This window comes from Rhamphochromis longiceps, linkage group LG4, assembly GCF_057381845.1.
Source record: "Rhamphochromis longiceps isolate RC_006_pf linkage group LG4, R_longiceps_female_GT1.1, whole genome shotgun sequence".
Taxonomy (NCBI): Eukaryota; Metazoa; Chordata; class Actinopteri; order Cichliformes; family Cichlidae; genus Rhamphochromis; species Rhamphochromis longiceps.
The window spans coordinates 27,083,934-27,111,910 of record NC_140560.1 but is presented as its reverse complement, the minus strand read 5'-3'; the positions used below and the strand labels follow the sequence as shown (position 1 = coordinate 27,111,910).

At 39.2% G+C, this 27,977-nt stretch overlaps 1 protein-coding gene across 4 annotated transcripts; it reads right to left on the bottom strand.

The window, feature by feature from the left end:
- Nucleotides 1-379: 379 nt before the first annotated feature.
- On the bottom strand, nucleotides 380-26,365 carry pbx4 (pre-B-cell leukemia transcription factor 4). Of its 4 annotated transcripts, XM_085404208.1 has the most exons (10): nucleotides 25,437-26,365; nucleotides 23,238-23,351; nucleotides 21,664-21,737; nucleotides 6,727-6,971; nucleotides 6,058-6,248; nucleotides 5,754-5,889; nucleotides 5,396-5,552; nucleotides 3,673-3,770; nucleotides 1,964-2,050; nucleotides 380-1,233 (listed from the first exon to the last, which is right to left on the bottom strand). In XM_085404208.1, the coding sequence occupies exons 1-10, from the start codon at nucleotides 25,619-25,621 to the stop codon at nucleotides 1,144-1,146; spliced, it is 1,377 nt and encodes a 458-aa protein (XP_085260334.1). In that variant the 5' UTR covers nucleotides 25,622-26,365; the 3' UTR covers nucleotides 380-1,143. The 4 variants fall into 4 exon arrangements, with proteins under 4 accessions (XP_085260334.1, XP_085260335.1, XP_085260332.1 ...); XM_085404209.1 differs by lacking the exon at nucleotides 23,238-23,351 and having other exon boundaries at nucleotides 3,673-3,761; nucleotides 25,437-26,360; XM_085404206.1 differs by lacking the exon at nucleotides 3,673-3,770 and having other exon boundaries at nucleotides 25,437-26,358.
- Nucleotides 26,366-27,977: the final 1,612 nt, after the last annotated feature.

The window sequence follows — 27,977 nt, the reverse complement described above, 5'->3', positions numbered from 1 at the left end:
ACGTTTTGTCCCAATAACACATCAATGCCCCAAAATCTTTCCACCCTTCTTTTATCGTCATTTAGATGCTTTATTGAGCAAATTTTTGGTGGTGGCTGGTGCATTCTTGGTGAAACAGCATTAGAAAATAGCCTACAATCAAATAAACTAGTGGACAGAAAGCAAGAAGTAAAGTCTACAAGCCATCTACCAACACCCTCTATTGGTTAGCAACAAAAAGGGCTATTAGTTACATCCACTCAACCAAAGATGTTGTCCTTGCTCTGCCCTTTCCTCCTCTTCTCATCAGCCCTATTATCACTTGTCCTGCCTGGTTTAGAACAGTGATCCCCTTAACTACCCTTTTACAGGTAGAGACACCCATAACAAGGATGCTAACTTTTGTGCTTGACACATCTTTTATGTCAGCTCACTATGAAAACGACTGTAAAGTTGCAAAGTGTATGTTGTGGAAGGGTCTTTGAAATCTCCAACAGAATGAAACATCGAGCTATAAGGACCAGAAGATACAGTAGTCTCTTGTATTGAGTTGGCAGAAGGTGATCTTTGAGGAAGAGATGTGTTGACGACTACTGGGGCAGCACTTTGGTACGAGCAAGGTGAGCAGAGCTCCCTGGTGATCCGTATCAACAGTTTGGCTGTCAAATGCCAAGGCTTCACGAGATACAGGCAATCACACACAGTTTTCCAAAGCAAAGGGTTAAGTGCAGAGGTCAACAGCACGTGAACAAACTGTAAGTACTGTGTGAAGTTAACGTGCATATACACATAATGTACAGACATCATGATCATCTACACAGCTGGGTGAGTGGTCTTCAGAAATGTCCTTAACAGAACATGTTTTCTCAGCCTCAGTAAACTCCAACCCCCTTTCAAATCTGAGTTACGAAGCGTTGAGCATTAGGGTAGAGCTGAATTCAGAAGAGCTGGATGGAGAAGTCCTCCTAGCTACTGTTCGGCTGTCCTGTGTTCCAGCACAGTGTGTTTATGAAATGCAAATAAAGCCTTGTGTGGCCATCTAGTTGAGTAGAGAGACAAGAAAGTAGTGAAGAGAAAAAAATAAAAAAAATAAAAGAGGGACTGAAGATGGTAGTCAGAGCAAACTGCGGTGGGACTGAAGTGATGGCAGGAAGAGCCAACAGATCAGTTGGAGGTGTCGGAGTGGACACTGCCAGGAGGACCGGGAGGGGAGGTAACCGAGGGGAGGTTGGTGGTGTCCTGCCAGCTGTTAGCCTGCAAAAAGCAACAGAGGAAGGATTCTACATGAGAAGGGAGGTTTTAATAAATAACAGTCTTAATCAGCTACATTTGTGCTTAGTAATCAAAGGATGCATCCGCAAGACAAAATGGTTCAAATAATAGGGAACCACTTTGTTAAAACACAGTACTGCTTCTTCCTGGTTTTCTGAATGTACTAAGTGAAGGTTTACAGTAACTCATGTTTTAGCATGTTTTAACTTGCAGTGGGTATTACTGAAGTAATAGAAGTAAAGTTACCAACCTGTTTCTAAAAAAAAAAAAAAACAATAGGTGCACAACATCAAAACAGAACACACTGATTTGTAAAACATTTAGTTTATGTACAAGTTCAAAACTGAAAAGAACTCTCCACACACACATTTGCAGAAATCAATAAATCCTGGCACATACAACCCCACATTTAATTTAAACTGGAGGGCAAAGCAAAATTTCTCTCTTTCTCTGCTGTTACTTTTCCTGCATGAAGCAAAGTTTATTTTTCTTCTTACATTCATATATTTAGTCATTTTCTTAAGTAACCAAGTCAAAAGCTAAATGAACTGAAACTCCGCGAAAGTGCTTGGATTTCATCGACCTTTAAAAAGTTGACAATTTCAACACAATTAAAATGTTCTATACTTTAAGAGCACTGTACAGAGCAGTATTCAGGCATCCCAAATACTTATTGATCAGCTACACCACATGAGTTTAAGTTGGTACTCACATCCAGGCGATGAGGGGTGTAGAGGCCACTACCTGACAACTCCTCATAGCCGCCCGTCAGGTGTGTAGCAGGGTGCAGGGTATCCACCTGTCAGAGACAAAACATTTAAAACACACACACACACACAGTTTAGCACAATTAGACAAATATTTTTTCCACAGACTGACCAGTGAAGTTACAGCATCCACAAACCTCTCCTGTAGGCATCAGAGCCAGACTGCACTACTCAAAAATACAGCTCATCTACTACCCTGTTTCAGTGCGAGCACTAAAATTTGCAGCTCACCAATCAGCTTCATGACTCTCCATTAAACCACTTATGGTCTGAATGAAAGACTGCAGCTGAAGCCAAAATGCAGTGCTTTACCTCCTCTTATACTGGTGCTTAACAGAAGAAATCTGTGGATCCATCCAAAACAACAAAATGACAATTCTTTTCACAGACAAGTAACAAGAACAATTCACTTTAATAAAATCTCTTCTGCATCTACGTGAGTATGGTGCACATTACTCCTATGAATTCAACACCTTTTCCAAATGCTAGGATTCTGTATAAAATGCAAATAAAACAGAATGCAATGATTTGCAATAACTAAAATTCTATACAAGTGAAAGTTGAATGAAGATTACATATCACATACTATAATTTGGATTTTTATTGACACGTGGTAACAAAATGCAGTAAAATGACAAGAAAACCACAAACCAATAAATTTAATTGGCAACAGGTCCCTTAACAGGATATGTGCATGTTTGGAGCAACATGTGCTTCGATCTAAGCAACATCCTTTTCAAGGAAAGCCTTGCTTATTTTGGAAAGACGGTGCCAAGCTACATTGTGCATGAATTACTACAGCTTGGCTCCATAATAAAAGAGTCCAGATGCTGACCTGCCCTGCCCGCAATCCAGATCTGTTACCCATTGAAAATATCTGGCAGAGAACAAACAAAAAAGTAAAATAAAGAACACCCTGAAATGTTGAGCAACTGAAATACTAAAGCAAGCAAAAATGGGTAAACAATTCCTTTTCAAAATTACAGTAACTGGAGAAGAGGTGATGCAATAGTCACAAACATGCCCTGTGTCTCCGTTTCAGCATCTGGCTTGCTGGTTTTGTACAATTCTCAATTAAATATAAGGCTTAAATTGTCTGCTGATATCTGCATTCTGTTTTGTTTACATTTTACATAGTGACCCAGTGTTTTTGGAAATGGGTTTTATATAAAGACACGGGATTTTTGGAACACTTGGGGGAAAACAAGGACTGAAAAAGGCAGGATACTGTGACACACTTGGAAATATAGGACAACCTAGACATAGAGAAACAGATGATTAACCAGAGGGACTACAGGATCAATCCCCAGACCTGGTTTGTAGGAATATACCAGCTGCATGAAGACAACTTTGTGAAGAACCCCGATGACCCCACACAGACGTTTCCATATTGAACCGGGTCCTATGCTTGCTGAACATATGACACAAACTACATTGCCTACATTCTCATGAGTAAAGGCAAATGCTCCTCAAGGTTTCCTCTACATAGGTCTGTGTGGAGCAGGAGTCAGTGGTGATAAAGACAAAGCCAAGGGGAGGAAATGAGGAGAGGTCAAAAGGAGCTAGCCTAAGGGAAGATATCTGGGGAAGTGGGGTGGCTAGGTTAACAGCATTGAGGGCAACTGCCAACTCCACAGCTGTCCTCAGTGCATACCTGTAGAGAGGGGGCGATGTTGAGACCCTCCCCGTTGAGGGAACGTAGGCCAAGGTAGGTGTCGCTTGTGTGAGATAAGCTGAATGACCCTGGTGACCCTGCAGGCAATGTATATCCAATAGCCAATCAGCCTCACCACGTTGTAATGGACTCAAAAGGTTACCATTGCTCAGGGACAACGCTTTGAAAATCAGGGTCATTGTTACTATTTTCTCATATTTATAAAACCTAAAGGAAGATTCTGCGCAGAATATGCTTCAGTGTCCACTAACTGGTGAAACAGCAAAACATCAACACAAATACCTTTTTGTTTTGAAATAAGTCGGTTTTGTTATCTCCATGTGTAATGCCTGCACTAAACCGGTATTTCCACACCACTACAACGGGGCCTTTTGAAAATGTAGCTGACTCAGTTTCAATGTGAAAACTCCAGGATTGCGTTTTAGTCCAGATGGCCTGAAATTTAAAGCTCTGGAAATGATGGCACAGACAGCTGCATTTATCCTGTGTCTTATTAGATGAAATTAAGACGAAATTAAGCCAAAAAGCTAAAATTCAAAAGGAAAATGTATGTTTCAGTACACAGAAGCCCCAAGAAGGGAAGCGATTAAATGAACCAGAGCCTCTACCTAAAAAGGTCCACTTAAGCTGCTTGCATATATAAGTTTAAAGATTTTTGTAGACCACTCCAAAAACAGTTCAAGAAAAAAAACGAATTAATTATGGGGGACCATTTGTGTCAGTGTATCAACAACATCAAGTATCCTTTCTAATATGCTCTACATCCCTGTAACTTTAAAGTCGCAATGTAAGTATTATCATGTCAGGATCTCTGTACGTACATTAACTATGAAAGTAAAACATTCAACATAGCACAGGTCTGAATACACAAAGTCACAATGACAGACTGTAGATATTAATTGAGAATCTTGCACATAAAATTTTGTACAACACTTCAGACAGGTGAGCGCTCAGAGCCGCATTTTATAAGCTACAGTTTAGTGCTGTCACTACTAGAGTTACGAAATGTACCATCTACATTTTACATGTGTGTATGGATGCAGTCCCATATCTACATATAGAACATATCATTAAAAAATACAAAACTATAAAAAAATACAGCAACTGGGGTAATAATGCATTATGACATAATGCATAACATAATGCATTATGTCATTTCAATATTGCTTACAGAGCATAATATCCTGTAAGTACTGTGGCTCATTCCATTAAAAGGTAATTTATGTTTGAATGACAAAATATAATTACTTAAACAGATTGGTGAAGGAACTGCTCAGAAAATATAAGCATATAGTTTCTTGTAAAATATTTGGATAAGCAAGGTTCTTTAAAAAAATAAACAAGCTGAAGGTATGTGCCCAAATTTTCCAAATGGTACATGCAATTTTCTGTTTCAGAATGTAAAAGTGCATACTATGTTACTGCCTCAATACTGATTATTATAACTAATGTAATATGTACCAGCATACATCCTTCTTTCTATGAGATCATTTCAGAGAACTACAAACACTTAGCGTGGTAGCTGAGTGAGAGCTTATTTGCAGTTTGCATTGTGAATTTTCCTGTGAACCATTATGTCAGTCCACTATACACTCATCCTGTGGTCCAGTTATGCAAGGACAAAAGCTTATACAAAGGAAGAGAAGCTTGTTAACAAGAAAGGTGAAGCCTATGTGGGTAGAAGAAATGGAGCATGCGGTACCTGAGTTGGGCGTTGCCGGAGAATTAGCCTGGCTGGCCTGCGCCGACACATTGGCCGCATCCACCGCTGTTTTAACTGCGTAGAGGTTCGCTTCCTCCTGAAACTTACCAATATTCTTCTTGTAGCGTATTCTCTTGTTGCCAAACCAATTAGAGACCTGAGGACCAGACAGATGTCATTTGCATTTATTTTATCTGCCGTGCATCTCATCTGTTGGCACCCCCACCCCACAATTGTTTAGTTATTCAGTCTTATTTTACTTATATAAAAAAAAAAAAAATGAACTGGCTAAAATCCTGGATTCAACAACTATATAATCTCTACTCTATACCGGATGACAGTTATGTTGGCAACTCACCTGAGACACAGTGATCCCACACTTCTTGGCAAGTTCCTCCTTGGCTTCCTCACTTGGATAAGGATTAGAAAGGTGGGAGTAGAAATACTCGTTCAGCACCTCCGTAGCTTGCTTGTTAAAGTTACGCCTCTTACGTCTGAGAGACAGAGAAAGAGAGACAGCAAGATAATGACCAGTATCTTTGGAATGTGCATCTGATAAAACAATCATTTCTAAGTGCTCAGATCATTTCTGCCCACAGGAAGGTAACCAGCCAGTCAACACACAGATGATAAACATATCATGTAGACCCACACAGACAGACCTGGCATCAAGGAAGCGTGAGCGCAAAATCATCACAGCCTCACAGGTGCTCTGTTTGAGCTGCATCTGAATGGAGCTGAACTTGCGGTGGATTATGGCCACCATGCGCTCAATCTCCTTGGGAGAGATGGGCCGTGTGCGAGACTGCTCTCTCAGCAGGTTCATTACATGGTTGGTGAACTCACTACAGGCCTGGAACAAAGAGAGAGGAAGGGGGAGAGAGAGCAGTTGAATACTATTGTCAAAAGAAGGACAAAGCACAAATTCTGCCCAGTGCCAGTGGGATCGTTTTGAAGCATCTGCTTTCAGACTACTCTGAATAACAATATAGCATCTGATAATAGAAATTATTAAACAAATATTAGATACTTTGTTCCCGTTTTAATTCCTGTACATTTTTTTCCATGTGGACCTAAAATATATAATTTCCCAGTGCACTAGAAAATAAACTGGACACTTCTTTTGTCCATTGTACTTTTTGTCTATTACACATCACTAGCCCTGTTGAGCAGTTTCACAAATGTATCTTGTTTTTCCAGTTATCTTGTGTTTGACCAAACAACAAACAAAGTCACTTTTCATCTTACGGTCAAGGGTTGCCAAAATGTTTTTTTGTACAAGCAAGGAATGTGTCACATATGCATGTCCCCGATGTGCATTCAGCACAAACCTGCTCATACTTCTCCAGCTCGGAATGATATATCTGGCGGATCTGGGCAAGCTTGGCTCTGTAGTCAGAGTGTTCGATGCTGCTGTCGGTGGGGGAGCCTCCGGCTGCCGCTGCAGCTGCAGCCGCTGCAGCCGATCCGCCGCCCTTTTCTGGTCCTGACACACCCTCCGCTAGCAACATATTGTCCAGCCGCATGATCTGAGGATCTGGGGGGTCCTCCTCCTGCACACCTCGTATACTCAGAACTGGAAAAAAAGAGAGAGACAATGTGATTTAGGCAGATAAGGTTAGCATTTACCTGTCTGAGAAAACACCTGCTAAACTACTCATCTAGATCTAAGAAAACCTGTTGGTTAAAAAACAAACAACAAAAACAAAAAACCAAAACATACACACACACGCAGAGAAAAAGACAGACCATACAATTTTCCAAGCGAAGGTATACTGCTGTGGCTTATAGGAATGCACAGAAAGACAATAAATCACTGCTAAAATTCAAAGAAGTGGAGTACTGTCAAAACCCAGTCACAAGTTTCTCCCCTGAGTCATTGCTATGAATGCCTGACTGAATTCTCAATAAGCCTGAACTTCCTCTAAACCAACAGCAGAGGGCAGTGTGGTCCCTCAGTGGCACACTGCCAGAGATAAGGGCATGAGGCATGGGACCAGTAATAGGAGTGCATGTGCTGTCACTATGAGCCCCAGTGGCCATAAGTATAGTTATCAGTCGCTGCTCTCCACCACTGTATTATACCAGGACCTCTGTCAGCCTGCAGCCATGCTCTCATCTCTCTCTCTCCCCCTCACACATGTGCACAAACACATACTCCCTTAAAGACACCTTTGTTACAGAAAAGTTTTAACTCCAGACAACCATCTTTTCTTCAGAGCCTGGAGCTTTTAACACTTAACTAAATTCAATTTCACTTGCCCCCCTTTTTTTTTTTGCCTCTCAATCATTCAACTTCAAAAAGTAAGAGTAGAAACTTGGCACCACAATTTAGTGTCTCGAGCAGAGGTGTGGACTCGAGTCACATGACTTGGACTCGAGTCAGACTCGAGTCATTAATTTTATGACTTTAGACTTGACTTGAAAAAATGTTCTAAGACTTGTGACTTGACTTGGACTTTTACACCAATGACTTGGGACTTGAATTGGACTTGAACCGGTTTACTTGAAAAGACTTGATATTTTACCCCAAATATAAAATTTAACATGCATATTATATAGAGATTGAAAATGTGACGTCATTCACGGGTAGAACCGCAAAGGATTCTGGGAACTCGTGGCAAGCGGTACTAGCGCACGCAGGCTTTCAATTAAAATCAGTTATACAGCGATAAAAAGAAACACAAAAATGTCAAGAAGCTGTTGTATTATTAACTGCAATAGCCGGTCGCATGACAGCCACGGGAAGCCGACGGGTAAAGAGATCGGTTGTTATCGGATTACGTCGTTGAAGAGAAATTGTTCGAGCCATGTTTCCGAAGTAACAAAGACGCGACGGATGGCCTGGATTGCAGCCATTCAAAGACCAAATATAACGTCCCAGAACACTCCAGCTCACAGGTTAGTCTGCTCCAAGCATTTACACGAAGGTCAGTGTTTTTTAGTAGTTAATACGTCATTTTCATAACATAATTGGTGATATAGGTTACAAGCAAGAACAGAAATTGTCGCGCTATGCTCCTTTGTTTATTGTGCATAAATAGTGAATTGTCCTGACACAATATTGCGTTTCGCTTCTGTTATTATGGTACATTGACAAAAACATATACTTTTATTCACAGGATAAAACAGGGTTTTTGTATCACTAATTGCCCAGTACGATTACAGCATACAATATTGTTGTCACTGCTACATTTCTGTGATGGGTACCAGAAATTATTTCCACTACTAATTAATTACCGTTGAGCTCAAAGGTCCTATTAATAAACGGTTAAGGAATGTGTATTTATGACGACAATTTGTGAGACTGGTAAACTTATGATACGTACGATGGTCTTTCGTTCTACACGGTGCATTTCAAGGTCCTGTACCCATCCGTCGGTAAACTGTACCTGGGCTTGTTGCAGTGACCTGAAGTTACTAAACTTCATGAGTGTATGCACTCACTCCAAGAACCGTATGATTATAAATATGCATATAAATATGCTAAGATGAGATAGCTGACTTCATCTAACTAGCAAATGTTGTCCAGGCTACGTTGGTGATACAGTTTTTTTTAATGTGTATGATATTTTTGTCATGCGATTTTAAAGCTGGTCCTACAACCGCATCCAAGAATAACATGCAGCTTATCACAGAACTGTCGGTGAAAATTATTCTTGGAGCTAGGTTTAATTGAGCTGCATTTTAAAGAGGTGCAATTTCACAATTTGTGTATATTTTCTAAGTTCACTATTTTGTCATGTGTTGAGAAAAACACAGATTTAAAAATTACATGGTCTAATATTTACATTTAGCATATAACTGCAACATTATTTTTTCGTTTGTTTTTTTAAAGACTCGAAAGGACTTGAAATTCAAAGTTTCAGACTTGTGACTTGACTCGGACTTTTACACCAGTGACTTGAGACTCGACTCTGACTTGCCTGACATTACTTGAGACTTGAGGATAAAGACTTGAGACTTACTTGAGACTTGCAAAACAATGACTTGGTCCCACCTCTGGTCTCGAGCTGAACGTTTACAAACTGTTACATTTTTTGGGAAATCTTATACATTATATTAATAACAATGCATGAATTAAAGAATCGTTTTTTATTGCTGTGATTAAAAGACTGAATTTAAAAAATAGCTATGAATGCCTATTTGACTTTAAAAGGAAAGAAAAAAAATTCTGACAGCAATTTTTTCTCTTTTAATCTTTTGACCATAAATGATTTAAAAATAAATAAATAAATAAAAATACATTTTCTGTTTCCCATCACTTTAAAGTGAATATTCTGACTGTTGGTCACAGAAATCAAGCCATTTAAGGACATCAAAAAAAAAACAAAAAAAAAAACAAACTAAGGAATTATGATGCCCCCCCCCCCCCCCTCCCTACTACTAATAATCTAACACACCTAAGCTTTTGCACAATAGTAAAATAAATACATTTAAGGTCATATTTACATTATGATTGGAAATATTGATTCATAGTCACATATAAAACCAGTACTGTAACCACATTTATGTTGATCTTTGTAACTTGAGACTAAAGGAAATAAGAAAAAGAAAAAATTGAAAACAGACAAAGTTAACAGGGATTTTAAGGGAGACAGATTCTACGAGTATGGATGATGAGATTAATCCCTGTGGAAACTGAGTGGCATTAGGCACTTGTCTTCCTTAAGGATTACTCTAGTTTGTCAGCGTATCAAAGTTCAGTTCTTATGAGACCTGTGAGTCTTTACTTGGAGTCCTTAAGGGCCGCAATGAAAAACAAGTTTTCCGCAGCTGTGGAGAAGTCAAAGCTAACAAATGACTGGAGCTGTAGTGTAGGGTAACAGATGTGAAGAAATGAGGACAAAAACAGTTTTGCTTAAATTTTCCAAGTGCAATGGAGCAAATGAGTTTTTTTCTTTTTCATAACTTCTTTTTGATAAATGAGTCTGTTCCACCATTTTACAAGGCCGTAAGTAGTCAAGTGTCCAACTTTCCCCATTTCCTACCCTTCACTTTTTTATTTCTTGTTCCTTCTTGCCTTTTTCTTTTCCCTCTGCTTAGGTCTCTTCTCTCTCCAAGGCACATTCCTGCTCTGCTGCTCCCCCATCTCAGGGCTCAGGAATGCAGCAGACCCAGCCGCCTGAACTAATGACCCTGATTCGCCCATCTCTTTCCCTCCTCTTTTTCCTTTCTTTTCTGTAATTCACAAAAGAACTGTACAATTTTTAGCTATGTGAAGTATATCCAAATTGCATATCAATGGCAAGATCTTTTTTGTATCCAATATATTAATGGTTACGCAATTATTAGTGTTGCCTAAGTTTTATGTATGCCGATTATAACTACATAACTATGTGTAGTTATGCTTTGTTCTTTACAGCCCATTTACAGAGATGTACAACTGACCTACAGTTAAGAGGGCAACTGTGGCTCTTGAAGCTTCTCACCTCTTTCCCCCTCCCTTTTGCCCCCACTCATTATGGCCCCCCAGCTGTAGCCTAATGCCCCTACATTCCCCTAATTACTCCAATTAAGCTGTGATTATCCAGAATCACACTCATGCACAGTCTAGTGGTCTAGTGGTATTATAGCATCTGTTAAGATGAGTTAAGATACCACGCAGAAGAGAACACCATATGACACAGACACATATAAAGACTTTTTAAAGAATAATTTAAAAAGTCCTTGACTCTGAAGCCACCAATACAACTCGTGAAAACTAGAAACAACAAAGAGTCTTCAGGTCTGAAAGCTGGCTGCATATTAGAACCTAAACAGTGTTTCCATTTGATCAAATGTATCCCAATACCCGACTGGGTCTATTACCGAGAAGCTAAAACTCAGCAGTGCTATAAGTAATAATACTTAAATTCACCTTTAAAAAATAAAAAATAAAAAATAGTACGACTGCTTAAGGCCCATACGCTGCATTCAAAGATCTTAGAAATCACACTATTATGCACACGTTACCAGCCAAGCTGGGCGGTGTGGTATTGAGAGACGAAGCGAGCAACACATACTATGAAATATTCAGGGTATCCAGCTGGGCTTTCACTGCATACATAATCATTCTCATTTCTGCACAGCCAATGTGGAAATGGTGTGCTGTGCAGACAACACAATATATGAAGTGCTGCAGGTAAGGGTGAACAACCTAACCAGTAGTATAGTGCTGTACATTAACTGTAATGCCTTCCACACATAGGCATAGATAAGGCTTAAACGTAATCAGTATATCATTGCTCAGCTCACAGCACAAGCTTTATCCTTGTCTGTCTTTTCCCTCGCTAGCATCCCCTTTTTCACTCCGTCTCCCCAACACACGTCCCCTCCCCCCTCCCTTTCAGCGCACCCCCCTCCCCACACACACCTCCCCCAGTGCCCCCCACCCCCCTGTTCTCCATTTCAGTCGAGTTCTCCATGTGAGCCGCAATCCCTCATGCTGTCAGCCCCCCCCCTCCTTCTCCCTCTCTCTGTAGACAGACAGGATTAGCATTTTAATTGCATCAGCTCCCTTGGGTATTCTCAGCCTTTCACTGGGAGAGAGCAAGGGAGCGGGAGAGAGAGGAGGATAGAGAAGGGAAAAAAAGGGGGAAAAAAGGTAAGGAGAGAGGGTAGAAGGAGAACCAAGGAGAATTGAAAAAAGGAGTCACAGGAGAAGATATGTGTGCGGGAGAGAAAGAGACAGGGGCCACAAATATACAGAATCCAGAGTACAGAGGTGCTAGAGAGCGAGGGAGCCAGAAAGGGAAAAAAAAGATAGGACTGTGAAAACATCAGTTTTTCCTTTCATTATACGGAATTCAGATAAAGAGAATGGCCGATAGAAAGACTTTTTTTTTTTTTTACAATGAAAAAAAAAATTGCTACATAAATATGCTAATTTGACTTATAAAAATGCAGAAACAAATCTCAGCACCAGCTCTGGTGTTATGATAGGTAAACCCATGTATAAAAGACTAAAACTGACTGCAAGTGATAAAATAGCACCTGCGTAATAGAAATACAGTGAAGGGAAATAAGAAGTGGGGCCAATCTATCTATTAAACTACTCTTTCACTATTTTATCAGATGAAAAATAAACAAAACCTCTGGGAAAAATAAACTTCTTCTTGAACTACGCATGACACCAAACGGCAGCTGAAAACCCTCCAGGTTGACTGATTTGATTTCCACAAATTATTTATTAAAAAAAAAAAAAACAACAGTACGGTAAATGCAAGTTTGATGAAACTGGAACAGACTCCTAATTATCTTTTGTTGGATGAGTTTGACTTTCATTCTGCAGAAAAAGAGTGAAATGTACTATTTAAGAGACCAGTTTTCAAACCATGGAATGAAATGCAAACTTTCTATTAATTAAATCTAGATCCATATATGCAATATGACAAATAGTTACCTGGATGCCAAAAGCAATTTCATTACAAAACCATAGGTTATAATGATTAATGTCAATATTCACACCTAACCTCTTCTCTGTGTGAACCATTTTGATTTACCATGCAATTTTGGTAAAAATATGGGTTGCTCAAAAAGGAAAAAAGAAGACCTGTGTGAACAAAACTGTGCCTTAGGCAGGTTGAAAAATATGGCACTCAAACTGTAAAACTAGCATTAAAAATGAATCACTTCCCTGCTGAGTTTTATGCTAAATGGGCGATGTATAAAAAAACAAAAGTGAAAAGTGTAGTTTTACACAAAAATATTCAGTTATTCTTCTAAAAAGGAAACGTTTTGTACTATTCAGTAATTTTAAGTTTTTTCAGATACAGGATTAATCCTGTAATCGAGTGAGTGATGGCATTTTTTCCATTAGGTCATATGTTACACTTACCTCAAATTTCTTCACAACTAAATTCAAGTAAACCCACAACAGCCTTTGACAAGACATGGATATGCTTAATGCAACTAGAGCTATATTTGACCAAAGAAAACCAGACTTGACCAAAACTGAACCTACTCCTCAATTAAGTGTGCTCTACCTGATTTATTTACAACAATATTATTACAATTAATATTTCAGTCTTGGCATTTTATACTGAAGTTGAACTTACCAGTTTGTTTGAAAGTTTACACTTGGCTTTTTGATCATATTAACAAAATTCATCACACCATTGGCTTCTTTGACAAATTGTGAATTGTTTGGATTTAAATCAAATTATTGATTAAGTAAAAGGAATTAACTACATTTGAAGCTAATACAAAGAGCTAGATATAAGTTGTGAAAACATTAAAATGTTAATAAAAACCATTCGTCTCCAAAACAATCAGGTTTTTTAGGAAGCTGAACAACTTAAAAACATAGGCTGTGCATACAACAACCTGTTGTGCTGCCAGCAATGCATAAATATGTTTTGCTACACTTAATTTATCCTGGTGTGATGGCTACGTAGAGCCTATGGCGTAGCCTCGGCAAATGGCCAATGCCATTGCCAGTATTTGTACCTGTGCAAACTGTGGACGTGGTGAGTATAGTTACATTTCCAGGGAAGTGAAGTCAGGTTACAGTTGCGACATACCTACACTTTTCTACACATTTTACACAGGAGTATAAATCCTCTCTTTACCTCACCCATTCAAACCCAAAGTTTAGCTATTAAAAATAAGTAAATGCTAGCAGGTACGGCCTGGCTTTCCAAACATTAAACCTGAACTCTGATTGTTTTTTTTTTTTTTAACTAAGAGATTTAAATGAGAGAGATGGTGATTTAAGTTTGTTCAATCAACTAAGTGTATGCAACCCGCAGATATGTTTCTGTGTGGGTGATAAGAAAAGAGAAAAGAAAAAAAAAAGAAAAAAGAGAGAGATATACAAACTACATTTTAAAACCATTGAAGTGAGAAATATAATACAGAATAATATGAGGTTTTCTTCAATAATGAATGGCAGGTTTTCTTCTGTTACTCTAACAGCTGGCACAAAGTTTAAGTTTTTATGGAATGAAAAATCTATTTTTAAAAATCTTTTTAGATTTTAAAAGAAGTAAAAAAAAGAAAAAGCTTTCTGCAAGAAGCCCCTAGCTAAACTGTGATTGCAACTTTTACAGACTGACCAGGGTGCTCCTTCGGACATGAAACTGACACGTTCAGATGCCATCAGATTAATAGAAAGGAGTGCATGTCTGAATGGCGCTTTAATGAGCCCAATCCATATGTCCATTTATACTTTAAGCAGCTCACACTAATCAGCATCTGTTTGGGTAGTTTACAAGAGTCCTGTAGCACACAGCCCCCCACACTGACACAAACACACTGAGAGGTAAGCATTTAAAGTAAACACTGTGGTTTTACGAAGGTGTGAATTGGAGAATTCACACCTTTAGCAAACAACACTTCAGTCCAACACATCATCAATCAGCCCTTAATTAACTAAACAGAGAGGCTTGGACAAGGACAACAACAAATGCAACACAAACACTGAAGGATATCAATTGTGTTGTCCCTTAATGAAAGATCAACAAAGCTTTTCTTTCTCTAAAATCTATATTTGTATTTTAGGTAAATAATGAAATTAATTTCCGTGACAACAATTACAAACGTAAAAATTTTTTTTTATATTGTATATATCTTAATCTGAAATATCAACTGTCAGAGCTGGACAATGTAACAAATTTGAATGTAATCAATGTTATGGCTTCCAACGACTATGAAGACAAGAAAATTGGGACTAACTATTGCTTTTTTGGCTTTTCAACACAATGCACTCATTTTGTTTTGAGTTATTAATCAAGCACAAGCATTTCCTGGTACATTTTAGTTCCTACCCAAAAACCCAATGATTATGAAGAGATCAAAAAGATCTATTTAGAAGAAGAAAAAAAAATCTACAAGGTTTCTACAGATGAATCTGTGAATCATTAACAGTTGTCTGTAATTGCTTTGGCCTCCAGATTTCCATGTTTTACTCCAATTTCAACTCTGTCCAAATGAGTTATTAATTGGCCATCTCCCTACCAGCATAAAGGTCAAGGAATCCCTTTGTTAAAACAATCGATAATCATGTAAACTAACTAAGATTACAACTATTCACCAACTTTTGGCATAACAGAGCAGTCATGCTTAGAGATCCAGAGATAAATTTTCAGTCCTTCAAATGTTTGCATGCTGAACAGCTGAAATAATCGAAATTTTTGAGGTCAGTCTGGTTTGTTACCCAACTATCACCACAAAACATTGTTTATTGTACATATTTATGATTTCAGGGGGAGGGATGTGCGTTCCATCTCTGCTTTAAGCTTATGCCGATAACACAGACATTAAACAAGCAGACTGTGAGATGCAGTAGGTATACTGGTATTTTCTCACAGCTAGTCATCTGACAAAGCGTGAATTAAACTTCCAGCACAGTTTGTAACCAAACTGAGCTGTTATAGGAATGAATAATACAAGATGTTTTTCTAGACAACATTTTATTGGCAATAAGGTACAATACCTAAAATCTGTAATGTTTAAAGTGCATATTAAGCACAAGCGAGCAGCTGTAATTACATCTCTAATATATCCTGAGTCCAATGCATTTCTGCACATAACAAAAGACAGACATGGAAGAAAAATTTTCTAAATGTCACAGGAGGAAGAGGAGGATGACGAAGAGCACCTAAGCAGGAGGCTTGTTATAGCACTGCTAGGATCTTTCCCCAGTCAACTCTCATCAGGCCAGCTGCCTCCTGTGCTCATTAGCACAGACTCTTAAGGAGCTCCTAAAGACTTTGTGAAAAATGAACGCTCATTTGAGAGGTCGTTAATTTGCACTGTTATGCAAATTAGGTGGCAATTAAGCGATAGATCAGAAGAGCAGTGCCCATTTATAACAAGTGAACAAGCATTATGACACAGTCAGATGGTGCTAGAGCGAAGTGAGGCTACATGGTTAGTCTGAACAGGTTCAAAGTTCCACCCTTGTGAGGAACAAAACCACTGTACCTATAATATGTTTGGCTGGTCACGATAAGAATATAGCAATGGGTTTTACAGCACTATGGATTGAGTCTGTTAACCTGCACGCACAAAGATTAGTCTACATTACAACCTGATACTGAAGCGCATACCAATCATGTTCCCAGAATATGGCTTTAATATACATTAACCAACAGTGGTACAATAACTAGCTACACTAATGAAGGCAGCATCCCAATGCATATTGCTAATCTAGGGTGGAACGCATAGCCCCTCCCTCTACCAGCCCTGATGTTTCTATTTCTCCTCTGCATTTATGACATGGTGTGAAATATACAAACATACTGTCTGGGACAGCAATGAGCACTGCTGCAGAGGGGTGGAAGGCACCCATCAATTGTAATTAATTGTTAATTAGTCAGGATTAGGAACTGGGCTCTGACACTCTCCCACCCCACCACCACCAAACTAGTGCAATCCAGCTGAGACCACATTTACATATCTTTAATTAAAGAGATGCCAGCTTCCTTTAAGAGCAAACCCTAAAAGAAAAGTAAGGCGCAGGCATGCTGAGAGGGAGGGCAGATGAGAGGTAGGAGACTTCCCTGTTAATGATCCTCAACAAACACTGATGGGTTACCTTGTTTGGCATAAAACTGATTCTGGGAACTAGCATGGCCTGTTACCAATATTGAAGTAATTACAAGTGTTTCGTTTCAGCAGCAGTTCTACCGGTTATCTCGCTTCAAACAAAAACAAACTAAACATAGTAGTCTTAACAGCAAAGCATTTGGCGAAATGCTTGATCTGTGTTGTCCAATGGTCTCAACTTTTCCAATAAACCCACTGTTCTGGCCATAATGTGTAAATTGTGTTATTAAAACAAAACAACAAAGCACACTCAACCCAGAAAAAAGGGGTACATCCACTAGAGAAAATTCTCATTTCCACCAAAGAGAAACCACTCCCACTGGTGACAACTCTGTCAGAAGGGCCTTCAGAGGGGGTGAAAAAGAAAAGAAAACATACACTGAGAAGTCCATTGGCCCGCACACCATTAGGCCTCTGCTGAAGGTTGGAGAGCTCTGACTCCCCAGTTAGAGTTAGGCTATGTGCGTGTGGGGTGGGGGTGTCTGTCAGGGCCAGGGGTCTGTGTGATATTAGCCGTCTGCCAATCTGGCTTGGGGAATGGACACCAAAGTAATTACTCCTTCTCTTACTGCCTCATCAATCTCCCTGTATCGCTCCTGCACCCCCTCAACACACACCCTTATCTTTTTTCATCCTTTTCTGCAAATGAGCCAGGCAAAGAAAAAAAACAAAACAATTGAGTGGCAGGACAACACAAATCAAAGCAGATTCCTGAAAAGCCCATCTAATAGTCCTGTACTAATGCATAGTGAAGGTAACTATGAAACAGACTTTTTAAAAGAGAAATCACTGATTTTTTTTGATCAAGTGAGAAAGAAGTTCACCTATTCTCTTTTCAGATTGGACAGATGATAGAACTGAAAATGTAAATTTGGTAGTTTCACCTACATTACATTTTAGTCACAATCAATTTCTTATCTTCTTAATGCTTTTGAGTTTAAAAGATGCATGCTTCTCCTCATAAAAAATAATGAAATGCTTCCCTCAGGTTTCTAACAACACATAAAATGTTATGGCTGTTCAAAAATGGGCTCTCTGAAAACTAATAATAATTAAGTCTCTTTAATGAGGCATGGTATTCACTAGACTTTGAAGAACTGTACTCAGTCTGTAGAATACAAACATATAAATCATTCATGTGGTTCTAAAAGGGATTTTCCTTTACAATAATGGGAATATTACCAACTTGATTACACCACTGTGTGACATTCTGTTGTTAGATTTTATGCATGTCCAGGTCCAAAACAAAAAGTTTTTAAAATTAAAGTTAGATTTCTCAAGTTTATAAGGTGTTTAGCCCGGTGGCAAATAAACGTGTAACAACTATGTGCGACATTTACTTGTGTTGTTTCAGTGTTTTTACAACAACAACAAACAGGTCATAATTCACTTAATATGTCAGTGGGTCCATTTGGATTGTGAAATGACATTGTAATGCAAAGAAGTACCTTGAATAATGCAAATAAATTGAAGGTAATAATTTAATTAATGAATTAAAGGACTCTCGCCCGATGACTGACTGAGGCACAAACACTGCACTGGTGTGTCATAAGTTATAGGTAAAAGATAAGGCATGAACAACTTTAACAGTTTATTAAATACCTTAAGAGCTCTGGAAAGAACAACAATAATTATAAACATGGGCATGAGTTATAAAATGCCTGAAAATTAAGACTCTATTCTAAAAATGGAGTGACTAAAAAGTTGTTGTTTTTTTAAATGTGCAGGAAAATGGATTGGAAATGTGGCAGAGCCAAGCACCACTTAACCGGTTCCCATAACGCATTGTTTGAATACTGGCACAACTGGGCACGTACCAGAGTAACCGGCTCAGGTTAGCATCACACTGGCTAATAAACTTGATGTTAAATCCTTTTTGTTGTTGCTGAAAGGATTGATGGCCCATAAGATTTGATAATAGATACTTGCATATGATTCACATCCATTAGGGCCAACAATTAGGGGCCAGCAATTTCAGTCTTAGCCAGGTAGGATGGTAGTTAGCTTCTTATAAATGGTGGCAAACTAACTCATGGCACTATGCCACAGAGTTGTTTATCAGACAGCTTATCAACAAGAGTGGCAAGTGTTGGAGTGTGAACTTGTCCAAGTGAGTGGGAGGAGGGAGAGGCTCATTATACCGCTGTGTTGTCTCCAAGCCTAAAAACTATACAGCTCAAATTTCACTTGAAACTCTATTTTTGTTTTCATTTAAAACATTTCCAAAAATAAACAACGTGAATGTTCATGCTTGAAAAACAGGGACTTAAGAAGGTTATCAAAACAGAGTGAGTGACAGATTCACTGTTGTCATGTGTAAAGCACAAGGAATGCATAAAAGTGAGGAGAAATGCCTGAAACATGCCCGAACTGAATTTAAAAAAAAAAAAAAAAAAAAAAAAAAAAAAAAAAAAAAAACTTCTGAGAGTGAACTGCAGTAGCTTGTGAGAGATTTTGGCATAAGCTGTCCCATTGCACCAAGAGCTATTTTTACAGCAAATACCCATGAGAGCAAGGGGGAACAGAACTGAGTTGAAGCAAAGCCACTGGTTCTCAACTTTGATAATTTCTAGTCTCTTTCCAAGTGCTTTAATATCTTTTTTTTAAGTGTATCTTTAAAAAAGTATTAACAAGAATCAAATTTCACACAGACGGAGGTCATGTTTAATGTGAGAGCTCAGGACAACGCATGCACTGTTGAAAATAAGGGGTGTTTTGGGGTGGTGGCGGTGGGAGGGTGGGGGATACTGGCATTTGCGCAGAACATTTCCTTTACAATGAAAACAATCTAACCAACTGCAGCACTCAAAGGAATTCACCTCCCATCCCCCATGCCCCACCTCCCCTCCTCCACCACCACCATTACATTACCATATCAAAGCCCCGAGTTCAGAGCAAGTCTTCTCTTTCAAGAATGGGAGCGAGGCAGAGAGCGGGAGGGGGAGAGGACAAGACCGAGGCAGTAGGAGTAGACCCAAGACTGAGTTCGCTTTTATCCCTCTTTGGTGTGCGAGTATATGTGCAAGGGAGACAGAGTGTGTATGCGGGTGTGCCAGCTCAAGTCTATGTTTGTTAGCAAGAAAACACTGTAGAAAAATCAGTGGAGATACTAAAGGACTACTGACTGAGTCTTTCACAAGCTGCAATGAAGAGAAGTCAATTCACATTCCAGAGGCAGACAATGGGGCCTACAGGGGGTCTGAGTAGCAGTGAAATGCCAAAGCAGGTACACAGTGCAGTTAGGAGGGCACTTTGTGGCAGATGGCCAGCAGAGTACAGGCAAAGCCACAGATCTCTATTTCTCTTTGGTGCCATATTCACCTCAAGCATTAATCTATTGTTAACCTACCCTTATTCCTTGGTCTGTTTTTCTGCTCAGTTTACTGTACAAGTACTCATAGACCCTCTCTGTAGTTTGCAGGGAGACTAAATGTGAAAATCAAAGTGAATGGCATTAGGGTAAATAAGACCACTGGTTGCCTGGGAAACAGTGTACCCTGCCCCACTCACTCAAGCCTAGCCTTTACTTTTCTCCAATCGCTGGAGAGCAATAATACATTATTGACAGAGGGCCACAACAGGCAGCAGTGCAGCATTTTCAAATTGTATTTGAACAACAGAGGCTTACAGTTAAAAGATACACAAAGACAGAGAGAAAAGCATACAGAACACACGAAGGGAGAGAAACTGACAGAGAGAGTCAAGGGGAGAAGATTCGAAAACCCACACCATTCAAACTAACATAACCATCAATCTGCCATCCATCCCTGGCCTCCTCCTTTGAACGACACTAAAATCTGTCAGATAGCTGACTGGAATAGCTAACAAGATGAGAATAAGCAGCGTGTTTACTTTGAATACACATATACGTAGGTAATAATTTGCATCAGATTATGTGTATTTTAAAGTCAGCATTATTTGTTAAGATGGTGTCACAGTAGTAGCTTTTTAATGTTGTGTTTGGGTAAGAGTACTGCATTTATATGCATAGCAATTTATTCCAAATATACAATTACCCTACACTGTGTGGTGTAGCAGTTTTTATATAGTGGTGTAGAGAAGAAAATCTTTGTACTGAAACGGCATAACAATTTGACTGTAAAGCAATAACCCCTGTGAAGTTTTTCATATCTGCCGGCTTCTGAACAGCTGTGCATAAGCTTTCTATCTGGAACAGGTTTGATTATTTAAACGCAATATAGTGGTTTGTACTAGTAGTACTTGTAGGTGTTTTCCATGCCTTAATATAACAAACATTGTTGACATCAAATCAACTGAGACCATTTTTTGTCCCAAATGTTTATCATCTGGGAACTTACCAAAATGTAAAACTGTGACTGTGTTGCCACAGATGAAACGTGGTAACCAAGTTACAGTCCAATAAGTAAGATAACAGTTGTTAGCATGTTCTGCAAAAGGTTCTGCAGGACTCAAGTTTCAAAGGCACTAATCCACTAAGAATAGTTTCAGCTGGTCAGAGCAAAGTCTGGACGGTAGCCAAAAATAGGTTGAAGAAACTGTAAATACAAGGCCGGAACATACAACACTAAAGCACACATAACACACACACAATGTGTGTTTAATACCTGACAATAAATACTATCAATACAGTTGTGTATGGCACCATTATAACAATAACTTGGTGCTGGGGAATCTGGAAAAGATGCACTACATCTCAACACTGCTACAATTTGTGCAGAGTGGAGAACACAGTAAGGAGTGAAGTAGAAACTTACCCGTCTTCTCTTTGATCTCACAGAGAACACTGAAGAGGGCTGGCTTCATTCTGTGACAGTTCAGGGCATGCTTCCTGTAAAAGAGAAGAGGGAATAAGAGGGGGAGAGAGCGAGGAGGATTACAATAAACAGACCTCCATCTCAAGTCATTCCATGTCCTCCTCTATAAAACAGGTAGAGGAGCTGTATGTATTATGAATAGAGCATTTCAAGAATGCCATGCAACTCAGTGGGACAGAGTCATATTGTTTAAAGGCATTTTCAGTAGCCAAATGCATTTGTCGGTGCAAAAAACATTCCTGATGCATCAATCCGAACTAGCAAGAGTAATGTTGTCATTTGAATGCTTTGCACTATGGGGCAGGTAATGATGCCAAACCTCAAGGTCATCATTACTGAGCACCAGATTTCAGAGTTAATACACACTAATCTAATTTCTTCCTCTTAGAGAAATACTTGTTCCATGATAGTAGACAGTGAGTTGATAGAGATGACTAGGATTAAAATGCAATTTTAATTTAATCAAAGGCATTCTCTTTATTGCCAGACAGGCTAACGGCAATTAAATGAGATAAGGCAAAACTTCTACACTTCAATGTAATCAAATAATCAAAACACCTCAGCAACAGAATTTCCTGCCAAAAAACATCCATGCACCCACACACACACCCATACAGCTCATTAAAAACTGCAAGGATGGAGAAAAGCCCTGATCCTACTACGACCCTAAATGACTTTACACCATTGTTTCATATCTAAACTCTTTTACTGGCAGTGTACAATTAGTGTACAGAAAGAGTGAGTCTGTTAGTTGCTGAGCGAATATGGAGCTATAGTTCAAAAGTTTGTATTCTTTTCCCCACGCATCTGTAATTAACAAAAACATGTTAATTACAGTAAGCATGCAATAGACTACTGTGCCCTGTTAATCAAGTTGAGATGGTCATGGAGGTGTTCTTAATGCCCCCCTCAGTGCTCTTGCAATATTTAATTATCTTGGAATAATGGCTGTAAATTTGTGCACCCTGTGTATTTTTAAAGATTTGACCTATAAATTAATAAATCCATTTGGATGTGCTCAATGGGGAGTTCCACAAATCACCACAGTTACCATTTATAGTAAAAATGGGTTTAAATAGCAACAATGTTGATATGCAATTACATGAGCAATATACAGTTAATTTAGGTGATAAACAGCAAAGTCAACATGAAGTCTGTTAATAATGAGAATGAATTATGATCCTCCTTATAATAAAGAAATAAAGCATTTCTTTCCATACAACATCACTGATGACACATTCAAAACAACCACATATGAATATGATTTGGCTACACCTGACCTCAACACCAATTCCAGTTGTGAATCTTCACTGCAGTATTAATGAGGGGACTAGAAAATAGTGCACCCACTGTGCAAGCTGTTATATGTGTAAGGTATGTGTCTAGCACTAAATGTGTAATTTTATCCACCAATTCAGTCACTGCTGGATTTGAGTTGGGGGGAGGGCTGCCTTCAGCATGGTGGGTATGAGCACGAGGGGGAGAAGGGGGTGCTCATGCGGTCCTGTACTGACCTGTGCTGGAAGTTGAGTGGCAGGCCACCCCCTGCCATGCCCCCCCCTGCTCTCCCTCCCTCTGTGGGGTCGTCTGATCCACCCCAATGCGCCGGCGATTCCTCTGGCCAGTATCTGAACATATGGCGACAGGGTGAGAGGATGAGGGTGGATGGTGCGCAGGAAGTGTACTCTGCAACACCGAGTTCTTGCACTGCCCTGGCCACTCCCCATCCCAACACACTGCCACCCTGCATGACAGGGACGTCATGATCACATGCGAGCCCCCTCAGTAATTAGTGGATCATAACTGAAGGAATGATAGATGTGTGGGCGGCAAACTTTTTCAAAGTTAAGAATTATGTTGATAACAGCCATGGCATCTGCTCTGTATTAACAAATCTATGTGTATCAACATGGTCTGTATTAGCCTGAATCTGATTATGATTTAGTCTGTTACGTGAGATGTAAAATAGAAAACAGCCAAACAAATACAGACTAACTGCAAGCAAGACTGTCAGTTAATGTTGAGCATACGGTTCTGAAGGTGTTTTATCCTCAGAAACGCCAGACTGTTATTAGCAGGAGTTTAGATCAATACAAGCACACAGGCAGGGACACCTCTGGCACTTCCGCAAGCAGCCACACCTTTAATTTATTTTTCAGAAAACCCTGTTAACACCTCAAAATAATTGTGTTACATGATTTCCAAAACTATATTTGGCTTTTTAAATACAAATACTCATTTTAGACATTATCTTACAGAAAACGACTCAACCTTTTTAAAATTTCAACAAAAATTCTAAGTTGAAGAAACAAAGTAGGAAGGGAAAAAAATTTAACCTTAAAAAGGAAAAACGAATGTAAAAATGTTTGAATTAATGAAGTGAAGCCCAATTAAGTCTTCAAACTTTTAGTGAAGAAAGGTAATATCCCAATGATCATAGGCTGCCAGTACAGCATCATCCCTCCCCCTCACCACCATCTCATTAATAGAAACTCGATTTGCGGACAGCTGCACTCGCGTACACATTATAGGAGAATTGATTGCACCCAGCACACAATGAAAAGGATGAACACCAGGGAGGGAGGGAGTGAAAGAGGAGTGAATTAATTAAGAGAACCAGGTGGTCAAATGTTGGGTGGAAAATCACTAGCTAATGACACATCACACTGTGGCCACAGTGTTGCAGTGGACGATTGCCTATTGTTGAAATACTGACGCTTCTTTTGAAACTGACCTTGTGCTCCTCAAGCCACATGGCAAATGAGTGTGGGTCAGTCACTCAGTGCAACGCACCATTTCTATAGGAATCATGCTTAAAAAGATACCTCTAACACAAACATCATTTGATGCATCATTTCAATGAGTAATTGCTGTCACAGACGGCACTTGGCTAGTCTGTAAAATTGACTAATCCTTTACCTTAATTTATCCACTCATTTGCACTTCAATACCCAATTTTACTGACACTAATTTGATGTAAACAACATTTCAGATACATACTGATAATTATTCTAACCTAATTTAGAATAGTAATGTTTAAAATGCACAAAAGATTTGGCATCATAACCAGAAGACATAATTACACTTAACTATGGCAACTTGCAAAAAATCCACCATCTTAAAAACCATTTTTACTTTTGATAATTCTGCGCCATCGATTCATAAATTTTCCTAAGATGCAGTGGGCAGAGGGTTTTTATATATAAACATATAAAGTTATTACAAAGTATATTTCAAGTTATTTTAAAACAATTTTTCCATACAACGAAAGTACAGGTAAGGCTGCACCAAAGTGTCTATGTGTGCGTTTTAAACGGCAACGACTGACCCAGAAATGGGGTAGTTCTTAAATCTGATACTTCATTGATTACCCAGTTAAGATTAACGATAGCCCCCTAACGTTATTTTAACCATATGGGCATGTATACAAACTACAGTTTGAAAAAACAAAACAAAAAAGCCAATCTGAAGTAACAAAGAGCTTCTAACAAACTACAACACTGTAATGAGACTATTCGAGAGATATTCTAAATGTACTTTAACGTTACTGCTTTAGCTGCAAAATACACTGTAACGTGAAGTTGCATTAATGTTGCAATTACGCATTACCTTACGTGAATGTTTCACACAAACAAATGAACCTAAAAACGAAGACATACAACTCACTTTAGCTTAGCTATCATGTGTGGAAAATGGCTCTTCGGTTGTCTTACCTGGCCTGTGCTTCGTCCAGGCTTTCGTCAGTGATGGCCATTATTTGCTGTAGGATATCCCCTATGTCTTGTTGAGGCTGACCGAGGGACTGTTGTTTTCTGACCGAGTCTGGGTCACCAACATCGGCTTGTGCTAGTCCACCTAGTCCGGTGAGACCCGTCATCATCCTGGTCTGGTCATCCATACTTTCAAAGGAAACTCGCCGTTTTCCTCCGTCGAAGAATACACACAAATAGCTAGCCTATTAGCTAGCCAGCAAAGTATTTTCTACGACAAATCATACAACACCGCTTACGGTACCGACAGTGACGATCAGCAAATAATTGGGGACTGTTGTCATAAAACAGACTATACAAATACGCTTTACATTCGTTTGTCTTTCCCCCCCTCCAGTCAATAAACGCGGCCAGGCTAAAGTTAGCTAACCACCGACTGAAAAGCAGCTAGGTTAGTAGCTGTAGCCCAGCAGAAAAGCAGCAGCAGGGACACACATGCACAGACTGTGTGAGCTTGCCAACAGCGTCTCGCACATTGTCGGAAAAAATGTAAAGCGAAAAAATAAAAGCACGGACGGACACGCGGGTATTAAAAATAAAATCCACCAATTCAAGAAAAAACAAAACAGGATTAATAGAGTTTCAGATCATGTAGCTCCAATCCGAAATCTCCTATCAAAACAGACTACGGTTTGCCATTGTTGTTGATGTCGCGCGAGTACGTGGGATGTTCTTATCTGCGCGAGTGGTGTGAGTCGCCTTGACCATTAAACTCATAGCACCACAGAGTGCGAGCTAGCGGGTGGGTCCATTAGCAGCCCATATAGTACAACAGGAACGAAAGCTAATGATATAGATAACCTCACTACACTGCCACATTACATTTAAAGCACATGCTTCCAGATACTAGAACTGGATTATTCCTTCAGGTGACCAAGCTCATCTCGTGCACGACCTTTACAAATTGATAGCCCCTTACGTCACCAGAACTGCTTGTTCTATTGTAATTGGTTAAAGCTTTTTTTTTCTCCCTCACTGATATCGGGTAAAATCATGCACATTTAAATGTCAGGGATGGGGATAGTGATGTGTATATATATATATATATATATATATATATATATATATATATATATATATATATATATATATATATATATGTAAAACAAACACTGTAAATAAAACAAATAAATAAGGTGTTACCGCCTCAGTGACTGTGCCATGTTATATTTGTTGGACTAAGTGCAAAGTATGCTGGTGCATGCTACTAAAAAGCCACAGTCTATTCTTGCCCATGAGTAAGTTAAGTGTATTAAAGGAATGATTTGTTCCTCGTGTGTGGTGTCACACACTGTATTAAGGTGTACCTAAAAGTCAATTAACTTTATGTACGCATATATATGCCAATTTCACTTGCAATATTAAATCCCAAAGCAGAACAGCCCAGGCTTAAAATATCGCCTGTCCCGAACCCCCTATGAATGAAACAACCCATCAGTTTTCAGTATGAAAATGTTGACAGCAGATTGAAAACAAGTGTCCTTGTTTTTTGCAAACTGGGCAATTCTGCTGTAGTTTATCACTCAGATCAGAGAGACAGCTTTCCAAGACGAATGGCTGACTGAATGGATGTGGAGGAGAGTTGCACCCAGCCTTGCTATACTGAGAAGAGATGATGGGTGTACATGAGGGAGTATAGAGCAAACTGGCAGTGGTTTATGCTGACTCTCCAACCATCCATCCACTACAATCTGTAGCTAATCAATCTAAAGTTAGAGACAACAAGAATAGAATATACAGTAAACCTACACAGTAATTGGTCTTTGCATGTGCAGGCGGTACAAGTCATGGTTCAGGTGTTATACACAGTGGCTGTACACAGTGCAGTTCTTACAAAGTTGTCTTTTTCTTTTTGATACAACCACACCTCTAACCATATAAACATTTGGGTTTAAACTACATAACAAATATAAAACGGGTTAATGAACTTTTTCTTGTCGCTTCTAATAATAGTCTAAGAACAAGAAGGAAGCCTGTAGAAGAAGACACTCTAAAGTACCTATTATTTAAATAGACATTGCACCAAAATCAAACGCTTCTAACATGCCAGTTATTGAAGTTTCTTTTGTTTTTTAAAGCAGCAGTGTATCATACAATTTTAAGTAACTGGCCCCTAAAGTCATTTTCCGTCACTGTCAAGAGACCTCCCTTGACAGTAAAAAGGCTGTCATTGGCTCTGTAAACTTTGGTTGTTTTATTGTTGGTGATTCATTTAAGGATCATTTCTGTGAAACTTCTATTCATTTGGATGCTAAAGCTGCCCTCCTCTCACCCCACAAGCATCAAGCCTCATTTTCATCTAAATAAGAATCGATCTCTCCTGCTGTGCACCGTCCTCCCTTACTCACAGCTCTCACGGTCACAACCCCACTTGTCTTCTCTTTGCTTGTTCCTATGCTAGAGAGCACAGGGACAAGCATCACTCTCCTGAATACATTTAGATGGAAAATTCGCCATACTCCATGTTTGAGATCACAACTGCAA